The sequence below is a fragment of the Mastomys coucha genome, unplaced genomic scaffold (assembly GCF_008632895.1).
Source record: "Mastomys coucha isolate ucsf_1 unplaced genomic scaffold, UCSF_Mcou_1 pScaffold21, whole genome shotgun sequence".
NCBI classification, from domain to species: Eukaryota; Metazoa; Chordata; class Mammalia; order Rodentia; family Muridae; genus Mastomys; species Mastomys coucha.
The window spans coordinates 9,564,378-9,589,595 of record NW_022196904.1 but is presented as its reverse complement, the minus strand read 5'-3'; the positions used below and the strand labels follow the sequence as shown (position 1 = coordinate 9,589,595).

Below are 25,218 nucleotides of genomic sequence, written 5' to 3'. Positions count from 1 at the left end.
AAAAAAAAAAAAAAGAAAAGAAAGAAAGAAAGAAAGAAAGAAAGAAAGAAAGAAAGAAAGAAGGAAAGAAAAAGAGAAAAAAAGAAAAAAAGAAAAGAAAGGACTCCATTGCCGGGACACTAAGGTCATCTTTGGCTACATAGTGTTTACATAGCCTAGGCTATGTGAGCTCCAATCAATTCTTTTTTTAAAAAAGAGTCTCTATTATATCAATTATATAGCTCTGTCTGTCCCAGAACTCTCTATATAGACCAAGCTGGCCTTGAACTCAGAAATACACCTGTCTTACCTCCCAAGTGCTGGGACTAAAGGTGTGCACCACCACGCTGGACTGAGTTCCTATCTTAAAAGAAATAGGACTGGAGAGATGGCTTAGTGATTAAGAACACTGACTGCTCTTCCAAAGGTCCTGAGTTCAATTCCCAGCAACCACATGGTGGCTCGCAAGCATCTGTAATAGGATCTGATGCCCTCTTCTGGCGTGTCTGAAGACAGCTACAGTGTACTCATACATAAAATAAATCTTAAAAAAAAAAAAAAAAAAACAAACTTGAAAAAATAGAAAACTGGGAAATTCACAAAAAACTTAAAAATGTTCTCTAGCGCTGGCTGGGTGATGTTGGCACATGCCTTTAATCCCAGCACTTGGGAGGCAGAGGCAGGTGGATTTCTGAGTTTGAGGCCAGCCTGGACTACAGAGTTAGTTCCAGGACAACCAGGGCTACACAGGGCTACTTGTCTTGGGAAAAAAAAAGTTCTCTAGGACCAAGTACTAGTCACACACACCTTTAATCCCAGCATTCAGGGGCCAGAGGTGGGTGGATCTCTGAGTTCAAGGCCAGCTCACTCTACAGATCAAGTTCCAGGATAGTCAGAGGTACACAGAGAAATCCTATCTCTGAAAAAAAAAAGGGGGGGTGAGAACAAAGTACTAAATTAGTAGAAAGATAGCCCATGAGCTTAAGGCTTAAGGTGACAATACTCCCCAAGATTATTATCTAGTGATTCTAATTCAGGACTCAAGCCTGTGTTAGGCAGGGCCTTGCAAAATTTCTCCTGGAAGTAATAGGAGGGAGAATTAATAGAATTAATAGAAAATTGCTTTTCTACCTTCACAGGGGCAGGGAGAAACATCAAAGGGGATTAGGAAGCTAAGGTGGGATACAACTAGGTTCCTCTGACAGTCCCTGGGCAGCAGGTATTTAGGCAGCTCACAGGACTGCTCAAATGACAGAAGGCCCAGTCCCAGCACCTGTCCTTTGACAACCTTTTCTATGGAAAAGGTGCCAGAGGTTGTCTGTGACCTGGAAGAGAGAGAGGGGCTTACCCAGAGAGCTAACAAATGTGAAGTTGTTCAGCAACACCCTTTCTGGGTTACATTAAGGAGTTCTCACTTCTCTTGGTAGAGATATCTGGCTACATCTTCAAACATCACCAGGATCTTCAATGATGGATTCAGCTGAGACAAGGTAAAAGGTGGGCAGAATTAAAAGTAACTACAACAACAAAAATAAAGTTAAAAAAAAAAAAAAGCTAAACATGGACAAAGGGACACATTTAGCCTTGACCTGTATGTCTGAAGAGTCTTGCTTTATCTTCTACCGACTTTATTCCAGCCCAATGGGCCCCAGGCTTTTCCACCCATATACTCTCATACTGTCCCTTAAGACCCTTATTCTCAGAGGAGTACTAGGCCTTTGTCATTGATGACTATGCTATAACCACAAGCTGGTGACCAGACAGATGCCACTGTGTACAGGGCCCACACCCAGCATCTACTCTACCCAATGTCAGCCACATTCCCTTTGAGATCCAGAGACTCCCCATCTCTCAATCACAAACAAAACTACATCTTAGACTGCCAAACAGTTGGTCTCAAACTGTCTTGGCAAACTGTGTTCTGTCGCATGGACAGGCCTCTACACATCCTCGGCAGGAACTCTTCCCTCATCATCTTCCTCGGAGAGTTGCCCAGCTGCCTCTATCTCATTTTTCTTACACCTGACATCCCTCAGTGCATGAAAGCTCTCCCTCTTGAGACCCTGGCTGCTCTCCAGTTCCTCTGCCTTAGCCCTTCTGCCCCTTCACTTGGCATGGCCTTTTACTCCTCCTGGGACAGAGTCTGCTCAGATGGGATCATTGTAACCGGTGGGCAGTGGGGAGTTGACCTGACCATGCCAGAAGTCTTTGTGTTTGCAGCATATTATGATGTCATTTTATCCCTCTCCTTGTGTGTGTGTGTGTGTGTGTGTGTGTGTGCGTGCTGGACTTGGTGTTACCAAGACAACAGAGGAGCCTGACTGCATGAGAACTTCCTTTCTTTCAAGCCGCCTTACTGTGTATCTGCCCATGAAAACCCTAGCCCGGAAAGCAGGAGAATCAGTAACTGATAATTACCTGTGCCCTGACCTGTGTGACGATCCCTCACAGACCCTAGTATCTTCACCAGAAGCTTCTGCTGCTGAAGAATCATCACTCTTGGTTGTTGTGTTCTGTATCAGCATACACAGCGAGACCCCAGACTCAGAATAGCATCCTGGCTATGGGGCTGGAAATATGGTTCATGAATAAAAGAAGTGTTTGACAAGTACAAGGCCCTAGTCAGTTACAGTGTACACAGCAAAGTGAGCCCATCAGGCCTGTGACCCCAAGACACAGGAGCTGGAGACTGGAGGATCGAGTTACAATCCAGCCTGGACTATGATGTCTTACTTTAGAAAAAACAAACTCCAGGCTGGAGAGGTTAAAAGCATTGACTGCTCTTCCAAAGGTCCTGAGTTCAGTTCCTAGCAATCACATGGTGGCTCACAACCATCTGTAATGGGATCCAATGCCCTCTTCTGGTGTGTCTGAAGACAGTGATACTGTACTCACATTTTATAAAATACTAAATCTAAAACAATCTCCCAGCAGTGGTGGCACACACCTTTAATCCCAGCACTCAGGACACAGAGGAAGGTGGATCTGGTGGACCTCTGAGCTCAAGGTTAGCCTGATCTACAGAGTTCCAGGACAACCAAGGCTACACAGAGAAACCCTGTCTCAAACAATCAAAGTTGGGGGAGGAGGTTGAGAGCAATCTCGGGCCTTCATATATACATGTGGCATGTATACTTGTACCTGCAGTTGCACACATGCATGCACCGGGACACACAGTACACAAATGTACATTTTTAAGAGTGGGTGATATGGGCTGGAGAGATGGCTCAGCGGTGAAGAGCACTGACTGCTCTTTCAGAGGTCCTAAGTTCAATTCCCAGAAACCACATGGTGGCTCACCACCATCTGTAATGGGATCTGATGCCCTCTTCTGGCGTGTCTGAAGACAGCTACAGTGTACTCATATAAATGAAATAAGTCTTTTTTTTTTTTTAAGTGTGATATTATCTTACCTACTTCCTGTAAAATACAAGGTACTGGTTATCGTTTGGGGATCTACCTTCTAGGGACATCCAAGTCCTGAATGTTTTTTGTGTAGAGCTCAATCTTTTCCCCTATGTACAACTCAGTCTTCCCCACTGGGGTCTGTCATGTGATGTCTTGGCTGCTCCTGAGAAGACATAACTCACTCCTGCATTCCATCACTTCCATTCTAATTACACGAATCCATAAATAGGCATGACAGATATGCCAGAGGAGACTGGGACCTGGTGACGGTTCTCATACCTGCTTGTTGACTCTGTCCTCAAGCCTAGTGTATGGCCTGTCCTCATGCCTGGTGAATGGTCTGTCATACCTGGGTGGATTGGTCTCCATACCTGGCACATAGCCCATGCCTTCTCAGGCCTTGGTAACTCTCTAATTCTCCACTAGTTTTCCCTACTCTCTTGACAGCTCTTCCTCAACTATGCCTAAACTCAATTTTGTTCTCTGTTCCTAGCCCTCATCTGAACAATGTTTACAACAACTTAACATGTCCTAAGCTGATCACATAACTTCACATATTCTTTGCAGCCCCGATGTTTTCCCCAATAGAAGGAGTTCCAAATGCAACACCCTCCAATTTCTGGTCCGTACCCATGCATTGACATGGTAGACCATCTTGCTCTCATGAACTGTCACCAGCTTATCCATTTCTCACAGAATTGCCCCTTGTATATTCAACTGGAGTGCAGTCAAAAGCAGTGGCTCATGGGCTAGAGAGACATGAAATCTGGGATAACACAAAAGGTCTGGAAGAGGTCCAGTTACAGAGATTGGAGGAAGGAGTGTCTCTGGGTTAAGCTATACCTCCGACATCAGAGTGTAGGGGTCAATGACCATGGCACTTTTCTATCTTCCCAACCCTACTGAAGAGTCTCCTTCACACATACTAAAGTACTGGCCACTCCTTCACATGGCATAGGCTAATACTTATCCTCAAATAGTTACTGAAAAATCTATCTTCCTGTAAGATGGGGTTATTTCCTTCAGTAGCTGGACAGAAATGTGGAAAGTTGGGAATCTGGAACTCACAGAGCCTAAGTGCTTGCTGTGCATCCTGCCAGTGGGAAGTGGCACTAGACTCTGACCTAGGTGCTGTCAGACTAGAGTTCCCACTCTTTTGATGTGTGTGTGTGTAAAGTGTGCGTTATGTGTGTTGTGTGAATGTGTGCAAGAGAGTGTGTGTGAGAGTATGGTATGAATGTGTGTGAGTATGTGTGTGTGAGTGTGGTGTGAATGTGTGTGCGAGAGTGTTTATCTGTGTGTGGGAATGTGTGTATGAGAGAGTGTCTGTGTGAGCATGTGAGTGTGTGTATATATATGTGTGTGTGTGTGTGTTACCATTGAGCCTATGGCTTTATGCATACTCAACAGAAACTCTGCCACTGAGCTATAGCACTAAGAGTGTTAGGGGTGAGGTTCTTCCTTTAACCATTTACTTCTTCTAAACCTGCTCATGGGGTTAACCCTTTGCCCTGGCGTTTGGCTCCTTTGACCACTTTAGCTTCATTTTTCTCACTTTAGAGTTTTAGCTCAGTGTTTCATTGGAGGCACCAGAGTCAGAACATGAGATAATAGGCTTTTTTTTTTTTTCTTGTTTGTTTTAAAGATTTATTCTTATGGTATTGGGGGCTTTGCACCACCTGAATGCAGTTTCTTCAGGGGCCAGAAGGAGGCATTAGATCCTCCAAAGTTAGAGTTCACAGTTGTGACTGCCCCTCCCCTTTCCCCTTTGCTGATTGGGTGCTAGAAATTAAACCTCAGTTTCCTTCAAGAGTGAAGTGCTCTTAACCACTGAACCATCTCCTGAGCCTTATTTTTTTTCCTCCAGATAGGGTTGCTGAAGACAGCTACAGTGTACTCATATAAATGAAATAAATCTTTTTTTTTAAAGAGTGTGATATTATCTTACCTACTTCCTGTAAAATACAAGGCACTGGTTATTGTTTGGGGATCTACCTTCTAGGGACATCCAAGTCTTGAATGTGTAGCTTTGGCTGTCCCAGAACTCACTCTGTAGACTAGGCTAGCCTTGAACTCAAGAAATCCTCCTGCCTCTGCCTCCCAAGTGCTGGGATTAAAGGCTTGTGCCACCATTGTGTGGCTTTTTTTTTTTTTGAGATTAAGTTTTTTATTTTTGTATATGTAGGTCTATGTGAGTGTGTGCTACGTGTGTGGATGACCTCAGAGGTCAAAAATGGGTATCAGATCCCTGACTCTAGAGTTATAGGCAGTTGTAGTTGGCCTGACACAGGTACTATGTACCAAACTCAGTCCTTTAAACAGTGGTCTCAACCATTTTGGGGTCACCTAAGGCCATTGGAAAACACATATATTTTATGATTCACAACAATAGCAAAATTACAGTTATGAAGTAGCATATTAACTATATATTAGGAAAGTTGAGAATCACTGCTCTACAAGAACAGAACATTTCTTCACTCCTGATCCGTAGCTCCAGTCCTGGTCCTCCTGCCTCCACATCTTGTGTGTCAGAGTTACAGGTATGACCTGGCATGCTCAACTTGCAATAATGAGGACAAAGTGACATTTCTAGGGCTGATGTTTTACTTTTTTTTAATTTTTATTTTTATGCATGTTGGTGTTTTGCCTGCATGTATGACTATGTGAAAATGTCAAGTCCTCTAGAACTGGTATTACAGGCAGTTGTGAGCTTCCGGGATTTGAACCCAGATCTTCTGGAAGAGCAGCCAGTGCTTTTAACCTCTGAGCTATCTCTCCAGCCCTGACTCTTTCTTTTTTAAGGTTTATTTATTTCATGTATATGAGTACACTGTTGCTGTTTTCAGACACACCAGAACCACAAGAGGGCATCAGATTCCATTACAGATGGTTGTGAGCCACCATGTGGTTTCTGGGAATTGAACTCAGGACCTCTGGAAGAGCAGTCAGTGCTCTTACCTGCTGAGCCTTCTCTCCAGCCCCACTCTTTTTTTTTTTTTAAAGACAGGATATTCCTATGTAGCTTAGGCTACATTAGGCAAGACTTTGTGTAAAAAAAAAACCCAAAAAAACAGAAAGGGTATTAGCTGCATAGGTCATAGCAGGCAAGATATGAATTTCTTCTGTAAGACTCTGTGAGACCCTCAGAGAGTCTTAGCCCCAATGCGCTACCCCACAAACCACAGATTGACAACAGATCGCTGCAATAACATGAGGTTTATTGATCCAACATGCGTGACCAATGCACGTGGGGTTGCTCATCCAAGTAGGAAGAGGCAACCTGGAACTCACAAAGCACAGATCTTTTATACTTTACAGAAGCAACAGGGCTAGTTGGCTTATTCTGATTGGTGCAGTATCAAACAAAGGATCTCTTCAGGCATTGGTTGGCTTGCTCAAGGGGGCTGCTTTTGGCTTCATTGCCCCCTTACCTAACTCTAATACCTGGCAAGCCCCTGGAATGGGTCATGCTGGAAAGTCCTGGAATTTTTGTAAAGTTCTTCAGAGTTCAGTACAGGGAGGAGTAGAACATCTAATCTTGTTCTTACAGGTTTTGTTCTGGTCAGCTTTTAGTTCATCCCAGGCCTCCTGACCTTTAAAAACTTTGTTTTTCTTATACAAGCAGAGGTCTCTACTATAGGCAATTTTGGCTTATTATTTCTTTCTCAAAAGTCTTGTTTTTACCTTTATTTCTACATTCCCAGAACCTTGTTTCTACAGCTTTGTTTTTCACTTTATGACTTCACTTCTTTATAGTGTAAGTGCTATTGCCTGTGTGATTCACTTAGCCCTCAGGTAACAGAGGTGCTAAAAGACAGAGAATCAAGGTTGGATTAGACAGATAATACTCTGGATTCCACCTTTCAGGCTTGTGTCCTCAATAGCATGTCATCTCCACCTGTGTTTTACAAGTGTGTCTTTTGCTTGTTATTTTTGTTTGTTTGTTTGTTTCTCAAGACAGGGTTTCTCTGTGTAGCCCTGGCTGACCTGGAACTCACTCCGTAGACCAGGCTGGCCTTGAACTCAGAGATCTACTGGTCTCTGTCTCCTGAGTACCATGTACTGGGATTATAGTCTTAGAGATGACTTAAACATTCTCTGAATGGTTTTGAGGCTGTAGAGCAGTGGTCCTCAGCCTTCCTAATGCTGTTGCCCTTTACTACAGTTCCTTAAGCTGTGCTGACTCCCTAGCACAAAAATTATTTTTGTTGCTCCCTCAACAAAATTAATTTAATTTTGCTATTGTTATGATTCTTAATATAAATATCTGTAGTTTCTTTTTTTTTAAGATTTATTTTATTTATTTTATGTGTATGAGTACACTGTAGCTGTACAGATGGCCTGAATCATCATGTGTGTGGCTGCTGTTGAACTCAGGACCTCTGCTGGCCGCTCGCTCCGGCCCGCTGGCTCTGGCCAGCTCCCTCTGGTGTAATTCACTGCAGCTGTCTTCAGACGCACCAGAAGAGGGCGTCAGATCTCATTACGGGTGGTTGTGAGCCACCATGTGGTTGCTGGGATCTGAACTCAGGACCTTTGGAAGGGCAGTCAGTGCTCTTACCCGCTGAGCCATCTCACCAGCCCCATATAGAATATAGAAACCAAGTTTTTGAGAATATAGAAACGGAGTTCTGGGAATGTATCTGTGGTTTCTGATGGTCTTAGGCCATTTAAGTAACCAGGGGATGAGGTCAACTGGATGAGAAACTGCTGTAGAGAGAGGTCTGATGGACACATATTGTGATAGGGAACTTAATCTTTGCTGTCCTTAAGGGTGGGAAGTCCTCACAACCATGCTTCTTGGCTAGCTCTAAGTTCTGTGCACCATCCGAGTATCTAAGATAAAAAGCTTTGGTCCATAAAGTTCTTTAGTCTTAGTCAGGGCAGTGGTGGCACACACCTTTAGTCCCAGCACTTGGGAGGCAGAGGCAGATGGATTTCTGAGTTTGAGGCCAGCCTGGTCTACAGAGTGAGTTCCAGGACAGCCAGGATTATACAGAGAAACCCTGTCTCAAAAAAAAAAAAAACAACAACAACCAACCAACCAAACAACAACAACAACAAAAAACAAAAACAAAAAAATCAGAGGTCTTGGGCGGTAGTATAAACAAGTCCAAAGCTGAATCTCAACATACTTCCTGCTTCTTCACTGATGTAGGCTCAAGACACCTCCACAAGAGAAGAGACAGGTGTGGTATCACAAGTCTATAATCCTAGGATTTGGGAAACTGAAGCACAAGGATCAAAAGTTGGCCACCTAGTGCATTTATGCCCAGCTTGGGCTAAACGAAGCCTTGTCTCAAAACAATAAAGAACCTGTGCCTAGTGGCGCTTGCCTTTAATCCCATCACTCAGGTGGCAGAGGCCAATGGATGGCTGAGGATTTGAGGCCAGCCCCAAGTACGTGACAAGTTCCAGGGAAACCATCATTACATAGTGAGACCTTGTCTCAAAAAAAGACTTTGCACAAAAGCCCTCCACACCCCATTCACGTCATCATCATCTGGTCCCAGTTCAATTTTCATTCAGTTCCATACAATGAATGGAAATTTCAATATCACAGAGGGCTCAAATTATTTGACACACAATCCAGGGCAGCTCCTAATTGGAAAGTCTAAAACTTAACTGCTCTCATGTGGCCAGTATGTCAATAGTTGCCCCTGAATACTGGGAACTCTGGAAGGGCTCAGCTTAGATCTTCTGGCTAGTGGAAGGACAGTGAAGACCCTGCCATGGTTCCATTTAGGCAAGCTAGCAGAAGCTAGCACTGAGCAAAGGGCTGGAGGATGACTCCATGGATGTATCTGCTTACTGTTCCTCCAGACAACCAGAGTTGGGATCCTGGCACCCACATCAGGCTTACTGCAATTTTGTAACTACAGAGCCAGGGAATGTAATGCTTCCTTGTAAGCTCCTCACCGTGGGTGAGTAGCCAGGCCCCACTCCTGAGGAGCTCCATACACCAGGCTCCACCCACTGAACACTCTAACTACCACAAGGGTTGGGCCCAACCTCTCTAAATACTCCATTCAGAGTAAAAAGTCCAAGCTCAGGATTTGAAAACCAACCCATCCCATCCCGGGAATTCTCCACCCTGGAAAGCCCTGTCACTCCCCCTCCCCCAGAAACTCTATATAAAAACAAACCCTGCTGGGGCTGGAGAGATGGCTCAGCAGTTAAGAGCACTGACTGCTCTCTCAGTAGGTCCTGAGCTCAATTCCCAGCACCTACATGGTGGCTCACAACCATCTGTAATGGGATCAGATGTCTTCTTCTGGTGTGTCTGATGACAGCTACAGAACTCATGTACATAAAATAATTAATCTTAAAAAACCAAACCAACCAAACCGTGTCTTCTACTCAGTTCTCTGCTGCTTTTCCCTGAAGCAGAGGCAATACTTCAGTTGAGTTGAGGTTCTTTCTTTCCATATGTATCAAGTTATACCGAATCCAGTAAGGGTCTGGTCTGATTGTCTAACCATAAGATATCAAGTGACCATCATGAAAGTGTTATCTGGCCCACATATCCATGGGCCAGCTAGGCATGGGCAGCATTCTAGCATAATGTGAAAATGGTATAGTTGAATTCAAACTTGACCTAGGACATGGCAGGCCCCATATGACGACTTGTGGAGAGGCTGAGGCTATATATAGTTCACCAGCAGAGTGCTTGCTTATCACCAAAGGATCCCTAGATTTGATTGCAACATCACAGTTTATGGAGGAAAATTTAATAGCATAGAGGCATCCTGATTAACCAAGGCAGGGACAGTCTGAGATTGGTGGGAACAGCTGGGCATACTGTGAGAGACCTGGACCCTAAGCTCTACCCTAGAAAGCCTTGAGTTAAAATCTGGGATTGCATGTGAGAATGTTCAGAGGGAGACAAGGAAGGAGACACAGTCCAGTTATCTATGGCATCCATCACATGGCAAACTGAAAACAAAAATCTGGTGGCCCAGTTTGGGGGCAAAGAGAACTTCCTAAGGGGACAAGGCAGAGAGTCTGGTAGACTGGGGTTGAACGTTGGCCATCAAGCTTGGTGGTAAGCTCCTTTACATGCTGAGATACTTTGAAAGCCCTGGAATAATTTTTTGGTCTCTCCCGGGTGCTCTCTCGGGGGTTGAAAGACATTTTGTTCTTTTCCCAGGAAAAGTTTATACCACAGTTGTTACACAAGAGAATCTCACCCTAGGCTTGGCTTCTTCCAGGAGTTTTATTTGGAGAAGAGCAACATAAACATATAGCAACTTAGTCTCCAGCTACCCTAGAGATCAATTTGATAGTGTGGCCTAAGGTTCATAGTATAACTAATATTGTTGGCATAGCCTATCAGGTATACAAGACTTACTAGGCAGGATATTCCAAGGCTTAGAGATGATCTCCTGGAATCATGGGAAAGGACCAAGTCTATCTGGAATGTGAAGGGTTTGAGCAATCCAGGCCTGCTAAGTCAACCCTTTACTGAACAGTGGCATACAGGATGGGGTTGACATCAGTGGCCAATTGACTCAATGGTATAGATAGCAGGCCACAGTGACTCACCCAGGCTGCAAGATTGATCCTGGCAAGGGTCTCATATATTGGGAAAGTGTGAATTCAAGATGAAGTCTAAATGCTGTGTGGCTTTTTCCTGCTTTGTTGTCTTGGTTCACTGGTGTTAAAAGAAATCAGTTGACCTGTGGGGAGCATGTGCCAGCAGCCCTGTGGACAGGTTGGCGTGGTGAGAAAACGAGACTTTCTGCTGATAGCCCTGTGAACAGGCAGCTTGGACAGGAATTCTCCTGCTGCTGTGGAGTCTTTGAATGTCTGCTATTCCTGTGGAACACTTAATTAAAGCTTAATTAAATTTAATTAAAGTTTGAACCACTCTGTGTGAGCTGATTCTGATCTAGAGAATCCAAAGAGTGTGAGATGGTAGATATTAAGCTTCTAGGCTTGGAAAGGATGAGTTGGGTGGCAGTAAGAGCTAATATTGGACAGCTGGGTAGCAGTGCCTTTAATGCCTTTAATGCTAACACTCAGGATGCAGAGGCAGGTTGGATCTCTGTGAGTTCAAGGCCAGCCTGGTCTATAGAGTGAGTTCCAGGACAGTCAAGACTACACAGAAAAACAAAACAAAACAAAATAAAACAACAACAACAACAAAAAAAACCAGGTCAGGCCCTTATTGCCAGTACTAGGGAGATGGAAGCAGGTGGATCTCTAGATTTGAGATTTGGATATCTCACCAACCTGCTCTGGTTTTGTTTGGCTTGAAGATAGGGTTTCTCCGTGTAGCTGTTGGCTGCCCTGGAACTTGTTCTGTAGACCAGTCTGGCCTTGAACTCAGAGAACTCAGACAGAGTCTGCCTCTGCCCCTCCCAACTGCTGGGATGAAAGCTGTGGGCCATTGCCTACTGGTTCAGGGGTGTTTCTCTTGAAAAACAAAAGAGAAAAGGGAGGGGAGAGGAGAGAAGAGAAAAAGAAAAGGAAAAGGAAGAGAGAAAGAAAGAAAGAGAGAAAGGGGCTGGAGAGATGGTTCAGTGGTTAAGAGCACTGACTGCTCTTCTAGAGGTCCTGAATTCAATTCCCTGCAACCACATGGTGGGTCACAACCATCTGTAATGAGATCTAATGCCCTCTTCTGGTGTGTCTAGCTACAGTGCACTCACATGCATAAAATAAGTAAAACCTTAAAAAAAAAAAAAAAAAAAAAAAAGGAAGGAAGGGAGGAAGAGAGAAAGAAGTTTCTCACCCTACACAGGCCTTTATCCTCTTCCCCAGCTACTCCTAAAAGAGTCTTCTGTGAACAACAGCTCAGGTCTGGGAGGGAAGGGGTAGCTGCCAGAACCTTTTCAGGGAGTTTGGTGGGATAAGATTTTCTTCTCTGTATCTCACTTTACATCTTGTGTGCTGAAAAGTGTAAGGTTGTGCCCAGCTTGTCCTTGTTGTCAGGAGTAGGGGTGAGGTATGGGTGTGGAGTGTCACCCTACTTGTCTTTGAAAGCTGTCACTGCACCACAGTGATTGATAATGGACATTCTTATAGACCTCATGAGCATTACCTACTAGGTGACAGAGGGCAGGTGAGGGACTCCTAAATAGGACCCATAGGTTAAGAGAAATGCTGCAGAAATTGATTAGCAGTGTTCAATTTTACCGATAAAATTCAGTGTTCAAGTTTAACCACATTTCCATTTACTCATGGCCCTGTCACATTGTCTCAAATGTGCATTAGATTATATTCATAATTATTTCCTCTGAATTCAACCATAAACTGATCCAACCATGGGAACCAACTCTCCACCACATGGACGGGAGAAGGCTGAAAAAGCCTGTGAGCAGATGATGGCTTACATAGCATTTTGGCCTGCTTCCAGGGTCTGGCAACCTCCAACTCCAGGGATCAACCATCAGGAGATTCTGGGTCGTCATAGCAACATTATTCTCAGGTCCCTGATTGGTCATTAGGTTTAGTGAGCCTGCATTATTATTGTGAGGAATCAATGCCTAGCCTCTCAGTGGCATCCAACATCACCATAGCAACACTAGTTTGGAGGCCAAAGTAAGGCCCCTTCTTGACCTACCACACAATGGCAGGGAAACTTTCTGACCTTCTTTGAGAAAGGCTGGACCCCTCCTCCCCCCAGTAGAATGAAGCCTCTGGTGCCACCCACTCCTCCCTCTCCTGTTCCAGGAGCAGAGAGCTGGGGACAGGGCTTGGGGAATTGGGGGCCCCATGATCATAATAGGTGAGGCATTGGCCAGGCATGGTGATGAATGCCCTTTATTCTAGCACTTGGGAGGCAGAAGAATTGGATCTCTGTAAATTCAAGGCCAGCTTGGTCTACATACTGAGTTCTAGGACAGCCAAGGCTCTGCAGAAAGACCCTGTCACAAAAGAATAAAACAAATAGATAGTACTTGAGACACTTTTTTTTTTTTTAAAGATTTGTTTATTTATTATATGTAAGTACACTGTAGTAATCTTCAGACGCACCAGAAGAGGGTGTCAGGTCTCATTACGGATGGCTGTGAACCACCATGTGGTTGCTGGGATTTGAACTCATGACCTTCCAAAGAGCAGCCGATGTTCTTCCCTGCTGAGCCATCTCACCAGCCCTTGAGACACTTTAAATGAGTGAATCTGAGGCTCTGTAGTCAGAATGGTGGATTTAACTGCCTAGGCCCCTCATCTGCCTTCTAAGGTCTGTCCTTGCTCCCCAAATGCTGCTAATACTGCTGTCTCTGACACACTAACCTCATAAAGCTCAATAAATACTATGGATGAATGAACTCCCTGTAAGTGGTTTACTGTCACTCATTTAATAGAAAGCCCAGGGGTATACTTGGAAGACAAGAAAGTTGCCCCCACCTCCTGGGGACCAAGGTATCATGACTTAGAAGGACAAACAATGCTGGAATAGTGTGGATATCTGTCAGCTTGGTGTGGACAGAGAGTCTAGAGCCCAGGAGGAGGAGATGGGCTGGGCTGAAATGATGGCTCAGATGGTAAAAGTTATAGCCTGAGTTTAGTCCCTAGAACCTTATGGTGGAAGGAGAAAATGACTCTTGCAAGGTGGCATATGGCCTCCACATACATGTATGGCACACATACACACACACACACATACACACACACACACACACACACACACACTAATAATTACAAACATGATAAGTTTTTTAAAGGGAGATGGTGGGAGCTGAAGAGATGGCTCACCAGTAAAGAGCACTGACTGCTCTTCCAGAGGTCCTGAGTTCAGTTCCCAGCAACCATATGGCGGCTCACAACCATCTGTAATAGGATTCCATGTCCTCTCCTATGTGTCTGAAGAGAGCTACAGTGTATTCATAAACATCAAATAAATAAATAAATAAGTAAATAAATAAATCTTTAAAAAAATAGGATGGGAATGGTGAGGTGCTTTTTTAGAAGGAAAAAGAAGAGAATCCACTCCAATTATCCTGTTTTGTGAGGTTTCTTTTTCTTTTAATTTCTTTCTTTCTTTTAAAGTTTATCTATCTATCTATCTATCCATCTATTTATTTATTTGAGACAAGGTCTCTCTATGTAGCTCTGGCTATCCTGGAACTCCCTCTGTAGGCCAGGCTGGACTCAAACTTGCCTCTGCCTCCCCAGTGCTGGGATTAAAGGCATGAAACACTATGCCTGGCTTACCGTGAGGTTTCTTAAAGTCCATTATAGGCAGTGGTAGGTAGGGAGGCACCAAGGTAGTAATCAGTTGATGTTATGGGCTCTGTTACCAGCTTCCTCTTAGGGGAAGAGAGAAGGCCCTAGGTTTCAGGCTCCAGGATGAATAGGGGTGAAGATGCTGTAGTACATCTAAGAGTCAGTAGATTAAGACTAGAAATGAAGGGCCTTCAGCCTTTATCCAGCTTTTACATTATCCACTAGCCTTTTGGTGGATTATAGCAGCTTGCAAGTGTAAATGCAAATATAGCTCTGGGGTCCCTTCCTGGACCCCTGGGCTACTGTCATGCCGAAGTCTCCATCCCCTGTGCATTGCTAGCCAAAGACTGCTTTCTGGCCCATTCAGACCAAGTCTACACTGGCCTACCTCCACTTGCCCAGGTTGGGATAAAGGAAGGCAGGGTGAGGGAGGCCTTTCTCTGAAACCACATCTGCCACTCGGTGGGCCTTCAAAAAAACATTCACGTTTTAATCCTTGGACTATACTTAATGTGGCAGAGTAGATTTGTAGTTGTGATGAAGGATCTAAAAATGGGAGGCTGTGACTGATGGACAGATCTGTAACCCCAGATGCAGGCTGAGGCATGAAGGACTCCAAGTTCAACAAAGTCAGCCTGGAAAACTCAGTAAGACTGTCTTTTTCTTTTTCTTTCTTTTTTTTTTAGATTTACTTATTATATATAAGTACAGTGTAGCTATCTTTAGACACACCAGAAGAGGGCATCAGATCCCATTACAGATGGTTGTGAGCCACCATGTGGTTGCTGGGATTTGAACTCAGGACCTCTGGAAGAGCAGTCAGTGTTCGTAACCACTGAGCCATCTCTCCAGCCCCAGACAGTCTTTAAAAAAAAAAAAAAAATCAAGCCCGGCATGGTAGTGCACTCTTTTAATCCCAGCACTCGGGAATCAGAAGAAAGCAGATAGATCTTTGAGTTCAAGGTCAGCCTAGTCTACAGATAGAGTTCCAGGACAGTCAGGGTTAAACAGAGAAACTTTGTCTTAGAAAACAAAAACAAGGCTGGAGAGATGGCTCAGCGGGTAAGAGAATCTACTGTTCTTCCAAAGGTCCTGAGTTCAAATCCCAGCAACCACATGGTGGCTCACAACCACCAGTAATGAGATCTGATGCCCTCTTCTGGTACTTCTGAAGACAGCTACACTGTGCTTATTTATAATAATAAATAAATCTTTCTCTCTGAGAGAGTGGGCTCTACCAGAGCGAGCGGGGGCAGAGGTCCTAAAGTCAATTCCCAACAACCAGATGAAGGCTCACAACTATCTGTACAGCTACAGTGTGTACTCATATACATAAAATAAATAAATCTTTAAAAAATACTCTTTTAGAAAAAGAAAACAAAAACAAGAAACAAAAAATGACCAACAACAAAAAATCCAGGGGCTGGAGAAATGGCTCAGTGGTTAAGAGCACCTGCTGTTCCTGCCGAAGACCCAAGTTCTGTTCCCAGCCCCCACATTAGGCGGTTCACAATTGCCTGGAACTCCAGCTTCAGGGAACCGACCTCTCTTACCTACTTGGGTACATATACAGAAACATATACATACACATAAATACATAATTAAAAATTTTAATGAAAAGTATAAATAAAAATTCAAAAATAACTGGACATGTAGATCAGTAGAAGGGTGCTTGCCTAGTATTCATGAGCTCTTGGATTCAATCCCCAGCATTCCCCTTATCCCCACACACAAATCTTGAATTAGGTAATTGTCTTAGATTATCTGGCTAGGTGGGTCCAACATACTCCTAATATTTTTATAAGTGAAAGAAGATAGTTCCAATGTCAAGGTCATTTGGTGATGTGTTGCTGGATTTGAGGGAACCACAAGCCAAGGAAGGCAGTCTAGAAACTGGAAAACTAAGACATAGAATCCCTGAGTCTTCAGGACAACCTGGGACTGTTGGCTCCCCAACTTTATTGATTGATTGTTGATTTTTGTTTTAAGACAAGATCTCATGTAACCAGGCTGGCCTCAAACTCACTATGTAGCTAAGAGTGGCCTTGAACTCCTGGTCTTCCTGCTTCTACCTTCCAAGTGTTGGCATTATAGTCCTCTGCCACCATACTTAGTCACCTCAGTTTTTGCCCCATGATAGGATCTTAGAATTCTGGACTGCAGAACTGTGAGGTAATATATGTATTCTAAGACATGGAGCTGGGGATAAGTTGTTATAGTAGCCAGAGAAAACTAACACAGACCACTCACTCTGCTCCCTTCTGGATCAGCCTGTGAAGCTGGGCAGTGTGGTTCCAGTGATCCAGTGCATTGATCCCAGCTCTGTGGGTGATGTTGGCAAACAAGGGTGAGCCAAGAACTGGTCTGGGAAGGTACACCCTTGGGTTCCCTGATGTTCTTCTTCTGGCTTCATACCTGGAAGAAGCAGATGAGTTGCTCCCACAGACATGCTGGGGCCCATGGCAGCTGGGAGCTTACAAGCTTAGTGTGCCCATGGGCATTCCCAGGCTGCCTCTTGGTCATCCATGATGTAGTCACTCCCTGGCAACTGTTCTGAATCAACTGATGCCTGGTGCTGAGGACACACAGGTAAATAAACCACTCAGAAGCCTCCAGATACATAGAAGTCACATCTCATTGTGGAAAATGCTGCCTACATATACATATACATATACATATACATATACATATACATATACATATACATATACATATACATATACAGTGTCTCATGCCGGGTGAGGTGAGGTAGGAGGTGGTTTCGGAGGCCCTTTGATCAGCCTATGCAGAGAGTAGCTGCCTTCCTCCAACTCTGTCTAAGCAAATATGGCTTTTGGGAGGAAGACAGGAGCCATCTTCCACAGAGTTGAACACTGGAAAGACTTAGACTTTAGCTGAGGCAGAAGGAAGGCTAGGCAGAGCTGATGGAGCCCAGGAGTAGCTAACAGCATCTCTCATGTTAGCTAGTGAGGGACAGACCTTCCCTCATTGAATATTTCTGTCTGAGCTACAGGAGGCCTTGGCTCTCTAAGCCTTGATGACCACAACTATTCCAGAGGAGAAGTCGAGGTCCCTAGATCAGTTTGCGATTTACTTCTCAAACGGGAGCCAGTCTTCAGGAGTCAGGGCCCTCCCCAGCCCTAGCCAGGCCACATTTGCTCCTCCAAGTTGGAATCTTGATCAGATGTGCAGGTGCTGAAATTTACAGACTGGTTGTGGGCATCAGGATGCATGATCAGAACACCCGTTTGGTGTTCCCAAGATGGGAGCCCCAAGCCCCTGCAGTAAGCCCAAAAGATGAGTAGACCAGATCCTTCAGTCTCCAGAGCTGGCCAGGCGTGTCTCCAGCAGGGGGCTGTGCTGGTATACCTTGAAGAGCTCCTAACAGCATTCCATCAAGATCAAGGCTAAAGTGCCCTGACACAGTTCTGTGTAGACGACATTGGGGAAGAGGCCGGCTGGACTTCCACAGAAATGAACATCAGGGGCGCCCCATCTAGACCTACAAAGGTATGCTGTTCATTAAGGTCGTGGCCAGAGAGAATACCTTTAGTTGGATGATCATGCGAATTACAGATGTTCTCAGAGGATTCTTGTAGAATAATTACCGTGGTTTAGAGAGTTCGTGTCATTCCAGTCCCTGATTCAGAGAAATGGGCATTTTAGTATGCATTTTGTTACTGCCTTCCAGGATGACACAGAAGTCCCCAGGCTAGGAGATTGGACCTGCAGCGTGGAGGCATTTATTGCTGCAATTGCACCTTTTTCCCGTCAGCCCGAGCCTTCGGGTTCCAGCTAAGATCAGTCTCTGCCTTTGGTGTTTGATCTGGTGGTAAATCCGGTGTCCCTTGTGTTTCTGCTGGGTCTTTGGTAGCCTCCTCAAACTCGGGTGTGTCTTTGGTAGCCTCTGGCAGGGTATTGTCCAGGTCCAGGTCAGGCTTTGTGGGGCGTCGTGTCCAGGCATGGGTCCAGGGCGCCACTGGCGTGGGCCTTGGTGAGACCCAGAAGCCATTTTCAGGGGCCAGCGCCACAACCTGAGGCCGCACACCGGAATTGGTGACGTGAGGAATGAGGAAGAAGATGTAGACACCAGAGACCACGAGACCTGCGGCCACCAGCACAGCCAGTGCCACTGCCGCGTTGAAGGCCCATGCTGGACTGCTCATGGACAGGCGACGTGACAGCGGGCGGCCGAGTCGCAGCGGGGGTGGAGGCGGTGGGGCGCGCACTGTGCGGCTCTTGCGCGGCCCGGGAGACGGCGGTGGTGGCCGCAGGTACAGAAGCCCCCGGCGTCGGTCAAAGCGCACGGAACCGTGGCGCGGCAGTGGCGCGCGCGCATCGCTAGGCAGCAAACCGGGCTGCGTGGGCAGGGCGGGCAGCCCCCGGCGCGGGGCCAAGCGTGTGGGTGCGCGGCACATGGGACAAGCCACTGCATCGCCGCCACCCGCAGTAGCCAGCGACAGGCGTGCCAGACACTCGAGACAAAATACGTGGCCACAGTCCAGGCGTTTAGGTAGCTTGAAAATGCCGTCGAAGGGTGACACGCAGATAAGACATTCCATGGGGGTTGCAGGGGGCAAAATGGGGCCCGAGCCAGGGGTACCATCACCCTCCTCTTCTGCATCTTCATCTTCACCTCTGGCAGGGGAGTTGGGTGCAGAGAGGGTACTTGGGGAGCTGGGGCAAGAGCCCTGTGAGGTTCGGTGGCGGCGGAGCCAAGGCAGCCGAGGACAAGGCATTCAGATCAGACCTATGGAAAGAAGAGCTCAGGCAGGAATCTGGAGGTTGTTGACAGATTGACAAGATTTCAAAGTAGCAGAGTAGGTCCAAGGAAGCAAAGAAGTGAGGGCAAGGAAGTCCTTGTTTGGACCTATTGTTACCAAAGGTATAGAGACAAACTGGATAAGACTGAAGCAACCTCAAAGATGTAGAGGATACATCTCTGAGGAGACGCAAGAAGATCAACTCCAACCTGAGTAAGAATAGTCTTGTAGAGGAACACTCACTATAATCTCTCACCTGGACCACCAGACTCCCAAGCCGGTTTAAAAGGTGCCCAATAGCTGAGTAGTAAATTCGGGTTGTGAGAGCTAACACCCCAAACAGAAATGACTGGCCACTTTGCAAGATACCCACCTGTAAACACCTTTCCTTGTGTGGGATTGAAGCGTCTCTTCTGTTCTGACCCCAATTTCTGGCTTGTCTGCCACTAGGTAGCTAACCGCCCCTCCCTAAAGGAGTGCACCTGACCTTGGGCCAACCCTCTAGGTTCCCACATACCTGTTAAACCTGTCTGGCTACTTGCCCCACCCACAGGCACCTCCTACTAGTATGAAGTCTGATCTATATACCAGATGCTGGGATAGGGGGTTGGCTGCTATTGGTACAAGACCCTGGACCACTCTACAAAGTCCCCCCCCCCCCCTCAGCACTGGTCTTCGTGGGGACACTTGAAGCCTGTACACAAGCTACACTATGGGAGTGAACAAACTGGATCTACCTAGACCAGACCTAAAACAAGGTCCACAATTTCCACTGGTGAACACCATGCCAGGAAGGTGAGCATCCTCTATACCATGGGAGGTACCCTATGCCCTAAATGATTAGACAAGCACACAGGAAGATGGAATTGTTCCAAAGGACACAGTTTATTAGGCAGCAACTGGGAAATCAGCGGTTAGACTTGGCCACACGCTCCAGTTCATCTTTCTTCTTGATGGCATAGGAGTTGGAGGAGCCCTGCAAGGACAGGTGGTTAACTCTGAATGCTGGAGAAGCCCCCAGATGCCCAACCCAAGTAGTGTGCCATGACCCACCTTGGCAGCATTAATGAGCTCATCTGCAAGGCACTCAGCGATGGTCTTGATGTTACGGAAAGCAGCCTCACGAGCCCCCGTGCACAGCAGCCAGATGGCCTAGACAAAACAGGCAGGGCTCAGGCCTCAAAGGGTCCCTCTTGCCAGTGACCTAGGACCCATCTCAACAGATAGCAGCCACTCACTACAAGTGGGAGTTGATACCTTATCAGATAGCTGATCTGAGAGGGATGAGAAACATGGGCCCCAGCTAACAGCAAAATGTGATGCTCTTGACTAGAACCCTTGATGTCCCCATGGTACTCAGGCATCAAGCAATCCATCCTGTGCCTTTCAAGTAGCTAAAACTACAGGTAGGTATGTGTGTGCCACCACGAAATAGATTCATAAATGGATCAAGAAGAAACAAAACAAAGCCTGTTGTAAAAATACACACTAGGGAAGAGATTAACCAGACTGGGAAGGCTGGACTACTATCTCCTCCATACAGAGTGGAAATCCAGGAAGATTTCCTGGAGGAAATGAGGTTGCTGGTAAAACATGCAAGACAGGACCCCACCCACTCGTGCTGATCGCTCCTGCCCCACCCCTTCACAAGCCTCCGACCCACCTGATTCACTCGGCGCAATGGGGATACATCCACAGCCTGCCGTCTCACTGTCCCGGCCCGCCCAATACGTGTTGAGTCTTCTCGGGGGCCACTGTTGATGATAGCATTCACCAGGACCTGCAAAGGGTTCTGGCAGAAAAAGAGGGCGTGAGCCTGATACCCACCTGCAACCTCCTCACCCCTAAACAAGGTGGCAGTGTCACGGGTAATGAATCTGGCATGTATACCATGAAGCTTTGGTATGAATCAAGGACAAAACCTTACCTCACCAGTGAGCAGGTGGATGATCTCAAAGGCATGTTTGACAATTCGTACTGTCATGAGCTTCTTGCCGTTGTTACGACCGTGCATCATCATGGAGTTAGTAAGGCGCTCTACGATGGGACACTGTGCTTTTCGGAAGCGCTTGGCAGCATACCGTCCAGCACTGTGGGGCAGGTACTTGGCATACTTCTCCTTCACAGCAATGTAATCCTGGTTGGTAAAGAGAGGAGCATGAAGGAGCAGTCAGTACTGGGACCAGCCTCAGACAGACAGAGGAGACTGAGAACTGGCTCAAGCCACGGTCCCAGCAGGTTGTGAACATGAGCTTTAAGAAAATAAAATTAAATCAGTGGCTGCTTAAGTCACTCTCACATACATAAAAGTGTTGCCCCGCTGGGTGTACACTTCTATATCCCAATACTTGGGAGACAGATGGATCTCTAGCAGTCCAAGATCAGCCTGGTCAATAGTGAATTTCAGGACAGCCAGGGGTACACAGTGAGGACCTTGCCTCAGGGAGAAGGTGAGAGAGAGAACACTTCTTGTAATATGCAAACAAGGGATTTGAATTCAGTTTTTACAAGTATTAAGTAATGGTACTTTGAGTCAGGAGGTAATGGCACACACCTTTAATTTCAGCAGCTCAGAGGCAGAAGCAGGCCCACTTCTGTTAGTTCAGGCCAGCCTGTTCTACAGTTACAGAACAACCATTGCTACAGAGAGAAACCCCGTCTGGGGCTTGGGGGACCTGGGGAGTAGCATTATAGGGGCTGGAGAGATGACTCAGAGTCTTGGCTGCTCTTCCAAAGAACCCAGCTTCAATTCCAAGCGCTTACATGGAAACTCACAACTGCCTGTAACTTCAGCAGATTCGACAACCTCAAAGACAGAACACCAATGCACATAAAAATAACTACATTATTCAAAAAATGCCACTATGGACATTCTATGTAAAAAAAATAAAATTGAGCTGGGTGGTATGGCACACACCTTTAATCCCAGCACTTGAGAGGCAGAGGCAGGCAGATATCTGAGTTCAAGACCAGGTCTACAGAATTGAGGTCCAGGACAGCCAGGGCTATATCCAAAAAAAGAAGACAGTCTCTCATATCACCCTGGAATTCACTATGTAGTACAGTGTGGTCCTGTACTTAAAGAGATCCACCTGAGTGCTGGGCTTAAAGGCACACACCACTGATTCAAAATGCTATGGACACTTTTAAGTCCTCAAAGGGAGAGCTGTCCTGCGTACTTTAAGGACACTTGGGAGATTATCTGGACTACCTATGAAACAAAACCACATTCACTATCCTACCTGTTGCCTACTTACCAGTGTGTGCTGGCCTAGCATGTGAAATGCCCTGGCTTCAATCCCTATGACTGCAGACCTCCCCAAATAAACTCACAGAGGTAAACTAAACATCAATTAGACAGGACTCAAAATCCTTTAGATTAATGCCTAGGTCCTGTTGTTTCCTTTCCCCCTCTATTCTGTGCATGCATGCAAGTCAGGAGACAACTTGCAGCTGTCAGTTCTGGTCTTCTACTCATGGATTCTAAGGATTAAACTTACATTGTCAGGCTTAGTGGTAACTGTCTTTATAGGCTGAGCCACCTCACAGGCTCATTCTATGGTATCTTTAGAGATAATAGGCATACTTTAATTCCTTTGAACAAAATAGATAACTGGGCCTAAAGACATAGGAGAGTTGGTAGGGTGCCTGCTTTGTAAAAAGCTCTGGGTTTAGTGTCAAGTAGTGGGTTTACTGGACATGATGATGTATACCTTCAATCCCAGCACTCGGGACAGAATGCAGATAAGCTTTCCCCACTAGACAGGGTTTCAGGCCAGCCTCAGCTATATGACCTCAAAAGGGGATATGAGGGCATAAGCAAATAGTTCCCAACTAATTTAGACATAAATTAGCACCCATAGCCAACTGCCACTTTGCGGGGGAAGGGCAGCAGGGAACACCTCATATAGCTCCAACTGGCTTCATACTCTTCAAATTCCTCTTGCTGATAGCAGCTTACCAACGGACTTTGACAAGGGTGTTAACAAGGTTCAGTTGGCTAAAGCCATCTTTTCAATTGATACCCACTAATTTAATATACAAATGAAAAAGGACACAAGCCAGGTGTACTGGCACATGCCTTCAATCCCAGCACATGGGAGACATGTGATTAGAAAAACAGGGGTGGGGGTGGGGAAACAAACACACTATAACATCTTTTAAGTACCAGTCTGTAATAAGGCATAGGTGCGTGGCTGTCCAGTTATTGCTCTTCTACCTGGCTTAAACCTCCACTAGTAGTTGTGCCCTTTTCTGAAGTGGAAAAGTTCACACCTGGTCTCAATCAAAAATCACCACAAAGAACAAACACTAAGTTTCTTTTACCTGCAGAGAAATATCGTTGATCTGCACATCATCAGTGCTCCATTTCCCAAAGAGCTTGATGTCTGGGGTCTCTGCCACAGCTGGTGTGGCTGTTTCCCACTCAGTCATTCTGGGGACAGGATAATGGTAAGAAGAAACCGTTATTGCCTAGCCATGCTGGAGCAGTCACACTCACCCCAAACTCTTAAGACTAACTCCCACTATGTGGCAAACTGGAAAGTTAAGGGGAGACCTAGAAAGCTTTGAACATCTCTCCAAACCCAGAAAAACTACTCAGTCGTAGGCAGCAATCCGTTCTTTTCTCAGGATTCCAAAGTAATTAGGCAGTCACCAAACTAAACAGCTGGTACATGGACCACAGTAGGATGGTTCAGGAAGTCATATAGATAACCCATCAGACTCCCGTTGTGCATTTAAAACGTGTACTGAGCAAAAGAGTCATCACAAAAGTAAGCGAACCTAGATTTATGTTTATGGTATATAACCCAAGTGATTTTCCTGGAGTCCTGTGTGTGCAAACTATGAAGTCAAAACAGTGGAAACAAGAGGCGAAGAGTAACTGGGCCCGCGCGAGTTTCCCTACGCGCTTTTTTCTGGAGAAAAGAGGTGAGGTCCAAACGGTAAGGCCCAGGCTTCGGGTTCGGCCTCCGGACCCCCAGATGTGCCTTAGAACACTCATGGCCATCTCTTTTGAACTCCGTATCCCTCTGCAGCCTCACCTGAGGGCGCAGACCGGGCTTCTCAGTCGCTTGGCGTGGACCACGCGCCGTCCTGGTACAGACAGGAAGAGGCCGCGCGCAGCGATCTAGCGCTTTTATGTAAAGCGAAAACTTCCGGGTCAGAGGCAGCGACGCACGCGCAGATGAAAACGGCGTGCTCACCAACCAATCAAGCGCTAGGATGGGAGGTGCCCTTTGAGCGGTGTAAAGCATGCGCACTTTTAGAAACAGCGCCACACCCGTCTTCTGGCGAACGTCTGAAGTACTTGCCAAGCTTGTTGAGTCGGCGCACATGCGCAGAAACTTTAGCGGAACCGACGCCGCCATTTCTAAGTAGTGCTGACGTCTAGACCATTCTCTCGGTAATTAGGCTGCAAAACCGAGGGGCCGTGGACGGTGGATTCTTAGCTAGGGCAACCAGCTCGGCTCACTATTTCTCATCAGAATAGTGGGGACGGGTCCTGTGGTTACCACCGATCCGGGTTCACGAGCACGGGCCCCACCCTCTGCCCTCCCGCAAGCTGTGCTCGGCTAGTCACAGGCTTCCGATATAGGATCACTTCCTTCTTAATCACTCGGGCCACTCTCGTCTGGGCTTTTTTCTCAGGTTCAGTCGCGGACATTAGACTCGAACCCCAACCTTGTGACCCTCCCTGGGGAGGGATACATAGAGGGGAATATTGGAGGGGTGGCAGCCCGGGGATCTCTCGGGTGACTTAGCTGAGATCCCAGTGATTTGTTACTGATAACGGAGAGACGTTGCCAGCAGGTTCACCCCCAGGGGTGGGTTTGTTTGTTTGGTTTGGAGACAGGGTTTCTCCATGTAGCACTGGAACTCGCTCTTTAGA

General features: G+C 46.1%; 2 protein-coding genes and 2 long non-coding RNA genes across 4 annotated transcripts in view; 1 reads left to right on the top strand and 3 right to left on the bottom strand.

Annotated features, from left to right (window-relative positions):
• LOC116101652 overlaps window positions 1-2,516 on the top strand; it is an 8,381-nt gene extending 5,865 nt beyond the window's left edge. The window contains exons 2-3 of the long non-coding RNA XR_004122891.1: window positions 1,407-1,469; window positions 2,328-2,516. This is a non-coding gene — a long non-coding RNA (uncharacterized LOC116101652). The remainder of the gene's footprint in view (window positions 1-1,406; window positions 1,470-2,327) is intronic.
• Window positions 853-12,766, bottom strand: LOC116101651. The gene is made up of 4 exons (XR_004122890.1): window positions 12,726-12,766; window positions 2,398-2,548; window positions 1,328-1,459; window positions 853-898 (listed from the first exon to the last, which is right to left on the bottom strand). It is a non-coding gene; the product is annotated as an uncharacterized LOC116101651 (long non-coding RNA).
• Window positions 12,767-16,156: 3,390 nt separating this feature from the next.
• Rnf225 (ring finger protein 225) lies at window positions 16,157-20,074 on the bottom strand. Its single transcript, XM_031385367.1, has 2 exons — window positions 19,699-20,074; window positions 16,157-19,312 (listed from the first exon to the last, which is right to left on the bottom strand). The coding sequence occupies exon 2, from the start codon at window positions 19,299-19,301 to the stop codon at window positions 18,306-18,308; it is 996 nt and encodes a 331-aa protein (XP_031241227.1). The 5' UTR covers window positions 19,302-19,312; window positions 19,699-20,074; the 3' UTR covers window positions 16,157-18,305.
• A 112-nt stretch (window positions 20,075-20,186) lies between these two features.
• Window positions 20,187-24,495, bottom strand: Rps5 (ribosomal protein S5). The gene is made up of 6 exons (XM_031385373.1): window positions 24,371-24,495; window positions 23,652-23,760; window positions 21,253-21,462; window positions 20,989-21,117; window positions 20,379-20,477; window positions 20,187-20,301 (listed from the first exon to the last, which is right to left on the bottom strand). The coding sequence occupies exons 2-6, from the start codon at window positions 23,757-23,759 to the stop codon at window positions 20,233-20,235; spliced, it is 615 nt and encodes a 204-aa protein (XP_031241233.1). The 5' UTR covers window position 23,760; window positions 24,371-24,495; the 3' UTR covers window positions 20,187-20,232.
• Window positions 24,496-25,218: the final 723 nt, after the last annotated feature.